General features: G+C 38.1%; 1 protein-coding gene across 1 annotated transcript in view; it reads left to right on the forward strand.

Moving 5' to 3' along the window:
- Positions 1–12,017, forward strand: part of mybbp1a.L (MYB binding protein 1a L homeolog) — a 34,508-nt gene extending 22,491 nt beyond the window's left edge. Inside the window, exons 22-27 of the mRNA XM_018246969.2 lie at positions 1,271–1,402; positions 1,993–2,061; positions 5,413–5,526; positions 7,752–7,853; positions 8,074–8,198; positions 11,337–12,017. Of these exons, the coding sequence (XP_018102458.1) occupies positions 1,271–1,402; positions 1,993–2,061; positions 5,413–5,526; positions 7,752–7,853; positions 8,074–8,198; positions 11,337–11,718 (924 nt within the window). The 3' untranslated portion in view covers positions 11,719–12,017. The remainder of the gene's footprint in view (positions 1–1,270; positions 1,403–1,992; positions 2,062–5,412; positions 5,527–7,751; positions 7,854–8,073; positions 8,199–11,336) is intronic.

Raw genomic sequence — 12,017 nt, forward strand, 5'->3', positions numbered from 1 at the left:
TAGATTTCCAGTAGCCCAATCTGTCTGCTAATATTTAAGGTGAAACTCCAACATGCCCAAAGTACTCACATCATTTCAGTAGTGTATTGGGAAATATGGAGAAAAACCCATAAAGCAGAAACATCTGCTGCAAAAGATTTATCAAATGTTGCCACTACAAGTAAGAAACTTGAAAAAGGGCTGTTTCCCAAAATATGTAGTGGCACACTTAAATATTTTGCAGCAGAAGTTTCTGCTTTATTGTTTTTTTTGCCATATTTCCTTATTTACTACGGTCTTAAAAACTACTAACTGTCACTTAAGAGCCAATTTTGAGGCAGATGTAAAAGGGTTGGTATTTAAGGCCAAAGTAACATGGCATTTTCAGTTTTGTGGGTCTTTGGGAGACATGAGACTTTCTGTATTTTTTTTGGTACAGATATGGGATCCGTTATCCAGAAACCCATATCTAGAAAGCTCAGAATTGCGGAAAGGCTGTCTCATATAGATTCGGTTTTATCCGAATAATCCAAGTTTTTAAAAAATTTAGACTTGCTTTTTCTCTGTAATAAATAGTACCTTGTACTTGATACAAACCAAGATAGAATTAATCCTTTAGGGAGCAAAGCAAAACCAGCCTACTGTGTTTATTTAATGTTTACATGATTTTCTTGTAGACTAAAGGTAAAAATCTGTCATTTACTTGTCACTTCTTCCTGAAATATCTTGTGGTGCAAGTGTCCTGCTCACACACTATGGCCAACTTGCTTCTCAGTAGAACAAGCTATGGCAGATGTTTTAGGTTTACGTCACATGGCCCTAGTTTAGTAATACATTTTTTTATTTTCCAGGCTTTGTTATAAATATTTATAAATCTATCCAGTCAATGATAAATCTCTCTTAAACCATGGAATGAATTAAACATAGATTGCTGTCTTAAAGTCTATCTATATAATGGGGGTACAGTGCTTCCCCTGCACTCATTATTAGGTCAAGATTGCAGGGACTACATTTTGTGGCAATAGGACTAGCAACAAATTCCAGGGTGCTTTGCTTTTAAATGTCAGTCTGAATTATTCATTGTTGCTCTTCCACTGCATCTCATTTTTCGACCATTTTGTCTGTGATAATAGTCATGTCATAATCCAGCCATCATTGCTAATAATCTGGTACTGAATGCACCAAACATGTTCAGTTGTAAGAGATATTAGAAGATGCAGTTGCATACAATCTACAACAAGAAGACTACCCCAGCCGTGGTATGCTTACATAATACTGTTTTATTTCCTAGGTCCCGTGTCTTGGTTGTCTGGATCTTCAGAGAGCCACAACTGTTTATCAAGAATCACTGAATAGTTTCCTAATCAAGAGAAAGAGCCCACTCACAGTTTCCATGTTTATTGATCTCTTTAACCGCTTTCCTGTAAGTAGGTTTCTGCCTTATTCAAAGATTTTGTTATGGATCACTGCACTTGGGCACAATGTGCACCTCTTATATTACATGTGGAGGCAGATTTATTATGTGGTGTAAAAAACGGCAGAATAATTTGTCACAAAATTCCAGGTATCGCTCTGTAAAAAAAAAAAGGCATAAAAATGGCGTAATTTTTTGCACGTTTTTACTTTGAGCAACTTCCGCCCAAATTTTTTTTTTTTTTTTTTGTATAAAGGACTGAAGCAGTGTAAAATAACAGTGGCAAATCTTTCATTCGCATGGCGTAAAATAAAACACAGCTTGATAAATTTGCCATTTATTTTTTTATATTGATTTTTTTTCTGTGAATTTAGTTTTACACAGCCTAATAAATAGTCCCCCATCTGTTCATTTGGGGATATGCTGATTCACATGTACCGCATTGCAAACCGCTTTTCCTAGTTGATTGCTGTATATGAATTCTGCCAGTATAAAACCAGTATATTATATATTCCTCGTCTGTGTGCTTGCATTACTGCTTCAGGTATCTCATGTGACACATTTTAATCTATTGATGCTTTTTATAATTTTTTTAACAGTTTATGTGCAGACCTCTGCTGGATATAATAGTGAAGTCTGTCAAAGATGGAGCCCGGCCGCATCAGCAGGTGTGTGATCCATTAGTGTGCATTAATAGAATTTGATCTGTATTGCGGGTTTCTATAAGGCCAGTGACACACACACTGGCTGGAATTGGCCTACTGAAATATGCAGGCCTAAAATCAGGCCTTATGCGGATATTAGCTTCTTGTCCTGTTGTGTCGGCTTGGGTACAGGCACACCATGCTGATTTTGGCAAGTAAACATGAGAGTTTGCATTTTCATGCTGAAATCAGCTGCATGTGCCTGCACCCGAGCCAACACCATGGTGCAAGCAGACAAAAAACCCTAGGTGCTTAGGGGCTTTTTTTTTTTTTTTTTGTCTGCATACTTCAGCATACCGATTTCAGCCCCCATGTGCCACTAGCCTTACAGCCCACTCTTTGTTTCTAAGGGAAATGGTGCACAGGTCAATTGAGTGTTTTGTAACCAGTCACAACAACTTCAAATCACCCCTCATTCATCTATGTGTGGGAAACGCCTACATGCACAGGGCATTCACTGGCACCGTATTTTTTAATAATCCGTCCCATACAAATGAATTCTGAGCACTTTATTACTTGCCTGCAGTGCTTACATTTGCATGGGTACAAAATGCCCTGAATTGCTTTGTGTGACATTGACTTTATAGTGGTATATCTAATATAAGTAATTATAAAACAACTGGACTGTTTATAATTACTTATATTAGATGTACCGTGAACTGGATGAATGAAAATCTTTATAGTGGTAATTTCCCAAGTGCCAAATACTGTAGCTGCACTGTTGAACTGCATGGCTCAACCCACAACACTGTCCCCTTTCTAGAAAATAATTGGTGGAAGAGAGATTAATGATCACGTGTTCAAGGCCCACTAATTTATATATTTGCTATTTTATTAGTGTAATGGGAGCATTTATTGAACGAATGTCATGAACCAGCGGCCAAGCTTTTCATATGCTTCTGTATGGCTCTTTCTGGCTGTGGGGTGTAATACTTTGTGGGAGTGTAGCCATAATCCAAGGAATTCAGATTAGCAACAGTAGTGGGAATGCTAGACAAACTGACCCTTAGTTTGTTTCTAGGTTTTTAGAGCATGTACAGAGACAGAACAGAATACTGTGCAGAAAATGACTTTCTCTGAATTCGGATGACTAGGCTTCCTTTAACAAAAATATTTGTAATTTGAATGGATGATGTATTTTTTTCTATTCACTTATGCATAATAATCACATGGTCACTGGTTCATGCGAAAGATAGCGATTCATATATAGCCCCACCCTGAGCAACATTATGTTTCCAGATGTGATTTTATACTGTCCTGACTGTTTAGTCTGCCTGTCAGGTAGATAAGTTGGAAGGACTACTGATCACAAAATATGGTGTTAATGCACAAGCCTACATGGACAATATACCATGTACTTTTCACTCTTACTTTTGCACCTTTAGCATAATATATTTTACATATCTTAATAAGTAATAGGGATGTATCGAATTCACTGTTTTAGGAATCCCAAATCTTTCATAAAGGATTCAGCCAAATACCAAACTGAATCAAACCCTAATTTGCATATGCACTTTAAGTTAACTTTCAGTATGTTATAAAATGGCTAATTCTAAGCAACTTTTCTGTTGGCCTTTCTTTTTCTTTTTTATAGTTTTCTGTTTTTTTAATTATTTTCCTCCTTCTTATGACTCTTTCCAGCTTTAAATGGGGGGGGGGGGGTCACAATGGCTGATGTTTGGGTGCCTTTAAAGGAGCCCAATCAAAATTTTCCGCCTGGGCCAATCGACAAGCCGACCAATATCCAAGTCTTGTGCCGATATCAGTCGGCTCATCACACGCCATACACCATATACAAATTAATTGTGTACCATAATATTGGTGTGTTTATAGCCACCTTAAGAAAGAACAGGCCCCTACACTCCTGAAATCCTTATTCTGGGATTCCCATGAAGCAAAGAATAATTGTTTTCCAACATAAACATTTCTCTCCTTACATTTAGAAGAGAAATTTTGGAGATGATCTTCCCTCCATCTCTTCAAAAATAACTTAAATACGATCTCTTGAAGAGCTCACGTACCATCTGATCAATCCTGGCACGTGTGAATTTATGATACAGTAACAACTACTGTAAACTGCAGCTCTTATCCTCTTTGTTTGTGCCTGTAAATTACCCAGACTGTAATCTCTGTGGGGCTGGGACCTCCTTTGATTTATATTAGCTCTTAGCACTTAATCTTGAAAGTTATTTTGCATTTATTTGCATGTTATTATTGTACTCAATTAATCCATGTCTCCAGAGTGCCTGCCCAGTGTCCACAATTTGAAGTAAAAAGTATTTCAGAAGATTTTCATTTTAACATTTTTAACTTCAGAAAAAATATTAAATGAAGAGGCAAGGAAATGTTTTGACTACATTGAATGACTAGTCAACACCTTTTTTATAGCACTCACCCAGTGTGTTTATAGGACAATTATTTTAGTGGTTTCAGAGTTAAGTGTACTATTACATTTCTGGCATAACAACAACCCATGCTGTTAACACTACTCAATTAAAGGAATCATATCCCTTCCGGTACAGAAAAACAAAAGGTAATAAATCATTGACATAAAAGTGCACAAGTTCTAACATGGGTGGTGCAGGTCAAATGAAAATAAATCACTCAATGCAGAGGCTTCTATAATGTTAGTGTAGTTCTCATGTAGATCAGAAAGAAAGTGAAAATATATCATTAATAAAATGTTCTATTTAGACTAAAGACCATGTGTATGAACTCATATAACGCTGTGTTTCCATTCATTGGCCTATCCCTTCCTACTCCCAAACCTTTAGAATGTCGGTGGACGGAGTTAGCCAGATAAGAGCTAGCATTCCATGTCTAATGTGAAATCAATACAAATCCCAATTCTTTAAATTAAGGGCAGAGACACACGCTGCAAATTGGGGAAATTAGTTGCCCGGCGACAAATCTCCTCTTCTTCGGGGCGACTAATCTCCCCAAACTGCCTTCCCGCTGGTTAATTTTAAATTGCCGGTGGGAGGGCACTCAGAGCGCTTTGTCTTCCGAAGTTGCCTCACAAGGAAACTTTGGGCGACTTCATTCTAGCCAGCTGGAGGGGAGGCAGTTTTGGGAGATTAGTCGCACCGAAGAAGAGGAGATTTGTCGCCGGGCTACTAATCTCCCCGAATCGCAGCATATCTCTGCCCTAAAGCAGTGAATTTTGTTATCTGGCAATATGGTAAACTTTAATCTGATTCATTTCTTGGGTATTTTCTGTTGAACTTGACACATTTACTAACATAAATGTTTTGATAACTTTTCTTAGTTTGGATGTTTGTGCCTAATAAATGCAATGCCTTTTTTAATTTTTAGGGACAAGCATGTATCCTTCTTCTGAAAGCTTTGCAAATCCCCAGTCTGAAGCAGACACTGTCTGTAACCCAATGGACAGATCTTCTCAAAGACAGTGTTGACCGTGTCAAAGAGGTAAGCATACGTACGAATATAGAACATTTGATTTTTCTAAAATGGTTTAATGCTCCTTTAATATTTAGAGTCTAGACATTAAAGTGACAAATGGTAGTCATTCTTTGTCAAGTGGATTGTCTTCTACTGACCCTGCTTCACCACAATCCTAAAAATGGTGGTCAGAGAATTTTATTTTTTGTTTTTATTTTTTCTTTTGTTTTCTGTTTATATGTTAATGTTCTAGCATGTATGAGAATGTCCAGAACGATCTCTGCTTGTAATACAGACTTGCGGCAATGTCTAATTCTAATGTGTTGTCTGGCACCTACTTCTGTAATGTATACATGTGATATTGCAAGCTTGGAATGCTTTATTTTTCTTTTCTTTTCTGGAGAATTTTATTCTTAGTAAAAAATTTAAGTTACAAAAAAAAAAAAAATGGTGGTCAGATGGATCCTGAATAGTGGTGCTGATTCATTCCACACAGTGCAAAACAGCAGATAATATTGGTGGGAGTATACTGTATCTGAACCACTTTGTTGAAAAGAAGTCTTGACTGTTGCCAGTTTTTCATCAGCTCTAGTCTCACTAAGGAATATATTTACAGTTGCTCCATTTTCTGTGATTAGCACCAACCCACATTTCAAGTTTGCTCGTTTTAAACTTATTATAAGTAAATTCACTTCTCCTTTGTTGCATATTTTCTAGTGGTAGTACATCAGGACTGTCCAACAGTCAGCCCTGAGCATCTAAATGACACCCATCAGTTGTTGAAGGATGCTGGGAAATGTAGTTTAAACAGCCTGGACTGCTGCATGTTGGACATCTGTGGCATAAGAAACTATTTCCTCTACAATAAAAGCTGCATATTTAATCAAGTGTTTCGGCTTCAGTTGAACACACACAGGGATAATATTGTGCTTTGATTTCTAATTATACCATATATGTTCCATCTGGCTGTCATTTGCAAGAACTTTCTCACTGTTTGTGGAGGGCCTACCGCTGCTACTGTGTAATCACTATTAATAAACAAAAAGAGATTTGGCATGGTACCATGTTCGTCTGTTATGGCACAGTAAGGCAAATGGCAAAGTATAGACTATAAGATTTGTGGTTTCCAGTGGCAAGTGCCTAGTTCACGGGTACAGAAAGGATTTCCTTTTGGAATCACTGGCACCGTTCATTCTGGAACAGGATAAACCCTACAATTATAAAGTTCTTTGAAAATTTCTTTCAGTGTTAACTGTGATCTTCCCATGTGCTGCACAGGCTGGGGTTTGTCAGAGAATGCTATCTAAATATGGCTGTCTGTTTATCTTGCTTATGATTTCATGACATATGGACTGTTTGCTACTGTGCTGGATCTGTAGCAGCTGTATTTGGGTGGTGGCACGTGGGGAGATTTAGTTGTCGGAGATAAATCTTCGATAGTGTGGGCCGAAACGCCTTCCTCGTGAGGCGACTTCGGTAAACCGAAGTAACACTTATGCCATCCCGCCGGCAATTTGCATTCTTGCTGGGGGGAAGGCATTTCAGGGAGATAAGTCACCCGCCGTAGCAAAGATTTATCTCGAGTGACTAAATCTCCTCGTGTGCCACCACCTTTAAAGGGTTTGTGGGCTTGTGCTACACATTATGCCTATTGTTTTAATCTCAAAAAATTGGCTTTTTTAATCTCTTGAACTAAACAGGGCAAATAGGAAAACTACTCCATGTTTTTTTCCTTGCGAGGTATATAATTACATTATCACTGCACAACCCCCTCCCTTTATGCTTTGCTGTGACTGTCAATCATGCAGGGTGTTTATCTGTGCCCTGGTATTACTGAATATCTTGCAAAGGGCAAACATGGACTAACCTCAATTACCCTGTTTAGCTCAAGAAAATCACAAAATCCATAGATGTTCAGCACAAGGCCTGTTCACAGAGCTCATGTTGACAGGGGGAAGGGGGGAATTAAAAGACTAGTTACCCCATAATTAATCTCCTCTAGCGTGGGGAAACATACGAACAAACTTCAGCCAACTTTGCACCACATATGTTTTCCCATCGATGAACACATGCTTTGACATATGGACTGGAAGAAATTAAATGTAATATTGCAATGTGCACAGGGTGACAAACATGATCCATGCAGTTGACTTTTAAATAATGTGCACAGTGTATGGAATTTCCCACAGACAGTCAAACAAGTCTTATGCTTTTGCTTGCAGTGTGTATAATGTTTTCACATATATTTACAGACTCTGGAAGCTGTGACTGAGATAAAAGTGAAAGTTGACCAGGAGAAGGTGATTAAGTGTTTTGAGCTGCTGAGCTTCCTGATTAAAACAGTAACACAACAGGTAGGTGAAGTCATGTCTCATCACATGTCTTTGCTTCATAACAGAATGTTAGCCGATGCCGATGCATTGATCCTGCATACTTGTAACTGGAAATCTGATTTGGGTTTGGATGTTTCCAGTTATCTTGTCCTGGCTTACAGCAATCGCTTTAAAAGGGTCAAGGCAATCTGAGTTTTGCATTTTCTTGAAGGTCTTTGGTTAATTTCTGAATATTTTGCAGAAGCTGGACATTAGCCTGACAGAATTGCCTCCTGTCCTCGAAGCACTAAGTCAGATTGAAAAGTTTGGAAAATCAGTCCGCCTTGAAGACATGTACTGGAATGTAATGAAGTTGCTAGGATACACGTATGTATATTTTCTGTTGCCTCTGTATGTTATTTATATACTGTATGTGTTAGATATATATACAGTTGAATGCAAACCCCTTGTCAAAATATATGTGAAAATAGAAAAGAATGTTAAAAACAACCTATGTGTAAATGTTAATGACAGCTATATTTTTATTTTAGTGAGGGTCTGAAAATGAAGCTATTTGAAAATGAAGCTATTTAATACCCATGCTGAATAAAAAGCTAAATAACTCAAAAACCACAAATAATAATAAATGAAAACCAATTGCAAAATGGTCTCAGAATGTCCCTCTCTACATCATACTAAAAATTAAATTGAAGGTGAACAACCCCTAAGGCAGCACTTTATGCGCATACATTTTTTCAGTTTTACCCCAATATATGAGTGGATGTGTGGAAGTCAGACCATTGTGTCTTTACATGTGGGCTGCTTTGATTTTTTTTGCCCGAGCTGCTTTTTACCCCCAGTCCGGCCCTGTTAATGCGCATCCGCTTCTTTTCACCTCCCGCCAAAAACCAGGTGAAGAAAATCAGGGAAAATGCCTAGTGTGCCCTTGCCCTAAGGATAAATCGGAATCATGCAAAAAGGACATTAGAAAAGTGCTTGTCACAGCAAAGCTATTTGAGTTTGGCCAATGTAATGCTAGCATAAGCACTGCTAATGACTGAACTGTGCCCATATTTAAGTATAGTTTGTAGGTCACTAATCTATCCATATAAATACTAGAGGTTTTGCCAGTATAAGTGCTGGAATATCTGTAATTTGGGGATCTCAGCGAGCTCCAGGCTTCATGCATTTACTGCAAACACTTCCATTACTTATCCTCGCATACAATTTTGGGATGGAACAGGAAAGGAAAACAGAGTTATGATCTGTGTTATAATTATGTTTTCATCTCCTATATAAATGCTTGCTTATTGGAAAAACAAAATTATTACGACTGTCATAATATATACCCTGTACTACAGAAACATGCCTTCTTGGTTGCACCCAAAAACACCATTGCACTTAAGGCGTTGCATATTGTGTCTGTAATTAATGACAGAGGAGGAAATAACAGTGTCTCGGCTACTCTTGTGCTTGTTCTGGGCAGGGATAGTGAACCTGCAGCTACAGTTTTGTGTAGGAAGGAACAACGGCACATGGTGCATATTGTAGAAGAGCACAGGTATAGCCGTATGCCTACAGCTTGCCTATAAACAAATGGATTTTGGCATCCTCTGGGCTGTAAGTGGGAAATCCTATTTGCGCTGTGGCTAGAAACGGAAAATTTTGCCTTTGTATTCGAAAGAAGAAAGATATGATTAAAGTTAAATTTCACTCAGATTGTCTCACATGTTACTAAACATAATGGTCTAGGTGTAACCTTCTGACCTCTAACTAGTTTTTTTATGAGGGTTACAATCTCTACAAGGGTGTCCAAACTTTTTACACGAGGGCCAGATCTGGTGAAGTGAAAATGTGTGGGGGCCGACCATTCAGCCTGACATTCTTTGAACCATTAACATTAAATCACAGGATTTAAATCGCGTAGCCATAGCAGTAATATTTGGGCACATTAGTCATTAGTGACTCACATACTTCTTTAGTTTACTGTACTGGCACGTCAGTACGTCTATTGCACCTTCAGCCCTAAAGAAGTATATGAGAGAGGCGCATCACTACATGCCAGTATGTGTCTATTGCTAACACCTTTAGCACACAGGCAGCAATATAGACCAAGTGGCAGATCATTTCACTAATGTGCCCAAATATTACTGCTATGGGGTTCCTGATCGCACTGTGCTTGCAGCCGTATTGTTACTAATTTCATATCGGAGGCTGAGGGCTGGTGTAAATTTGAAACTGGCTGCAATTGGCCCGCAGGCTGCACTATGGACATGCCTCTACTACTACTACGACTACTTCTTCTACTACTACTTCTACTACTACTTCTACTACTACTACTACTACTACTACTACTTCTACTACTACTTCTTCTTCTTCTTCCCCCCTCTCCTTAATAAAGTCCCAAAATTAGTCAATATCAAAAAGGGTTGCTTAGAGCTTAGCCTTTCCAAACATACAGAAAAATTTATAATGTGGTAGAAACCCTATTTTACATCCCTGAATTATTTGTTTCTCCGGAATTTACGCTGCTTTGTCACAATACCATTTAGGCAAGCTGCATTTTTTCTTTCCCAGAATTGACAGTTTTGATGCGGTCACCTGGGAAATGTAAAATCAGGTTCTACTGGATCTATATATACTGTAAATTGATTATGTGGCATTTGCAGGAGGAACCGTACTTTATCATGTTTATTAGGTTAGAAAAAGCATGCTGAGAATGGATAACTTGGATATAAGGAGCCCTCCGCTTTTTGTGTTCAGCAACTGAATGTAAGAGAAGTGCTCTTTATTTAATTCTGCTTCTCACTATAAACGACGTATTGTTCAAAATAACTTCCCTTATTCACGAGTTCATGTGGGAAGAGCACTATTTCTAAAGGGTGTTCCAATTTCATTCAGTGGCATAACAATGGGTGTGTTAGACTTCACAGCTGCTGGCGGCCCAATAAGGGCCTGAGATGATCCCTCAAATAGATATTCTATTGGAAAGCTGGGGCATCGCAGATATCATACCTTTTTGAGAGAGGGCCCAGAATATTTTATGGTGTCTGTGAGGGTTGTGTGTCTGGCTATTATATATCCTGTAAAGTAATATTATTTAGTAGTAGTAGTAGTAATCTACAATTTTATTAGTCATAGCAATGAGAGAACTGGCACTTTTTTTTTTTTTAATGGTAGGAAAGTTGACTATTGGCAGCAACATAAAAGGAAAAATAAGCAACACCCTATAATAATAGATATTACTGTTTACTACAAAACACAAGGAAATGCTGAGTGAGTGTGACTCTCGGGATACATTAAATAGTTGTTGTGGTTAATGTATCAGACAGACTTTATTAGCCAAAGCAGCTCCATGCATATACATATATTTTATTTTCACTTTTATGGTTTTCCTAACAAAACAAACTGACTCGGCATCAGAAAGTGCAAAATAAGAAATTTTTTGTTAATTCTTTTAACTGTGCTGATTTAACAGTGATGAACTCTGTTGTGTAATAAGAGTGCATTTTGTTTTTGCTGTAGGCGTCCACAGAAAGAGAAAGTTAAACCTGCACCGGATGCGGCGGCTCAGCCTGTTAACCCTCTAAAGAAAAAGAAAGGGTTTTTACCCGAGACCAAGAAACGCAAAAACCGCAAGAAGGCAGGACAGGGGGAACCCAAATCAGATGAGGCTGAAATAAAATTGGAGACCCCAGAGGATCAGGACACCAAGCCAAAGAAGAAGAAAAAGAAAAATAAAAGAAAGAAATCAGGGCAACAAGGAAGAGAGAAATCTGGGAATTCTGCTGAGGGGCCACCAAGCAAAAGAGCCAAATCCAGCACAGAGAATACAAACAAAGGAGGCAAATTAACAGCTGCAGAAAACAAACAGAAAAAAAAGAAAACAAAGGGAAAAAATAGCTAAACATGGACACAGAGGAGATGATGCTTTTGTACAGTGTATTGCATTGTTAATAAATGCATTGTTTAAGTTTTATACCTTTGTCTTTCCAATGTATTCTTATTTTACTTTGTTACATCAGTAGTTCCCAAGCTGTTTGTCCAACGGCAGGCCCCCAGCATAACCACAATTTTCATAGACCTCTTTGTGTGATAATGTTGCTTTATAATAATCCAGGCCCCATATATGTGAAATTGTGGATACTTGGCTGATTGAATTGAAAATTATGGAAAGCACCATTCTAATTAAAAGTTTTAGTTGTT

Source organism: Xenopus laevis, chromosome 2L (genome assembly GCF_017654675.1).
Source record: "Xenopus laevis strain J_2021 chromosome 2L, Xenopus_laevis_v10.1, whole genome shotgun sequence".
In the NCBI taxonomy this organism is placed as follows: Eukaryota; Metazoa; Chordata; class Amphibia; order Anura; family Pipidae; genus Xenopus; species Xenopus laevis.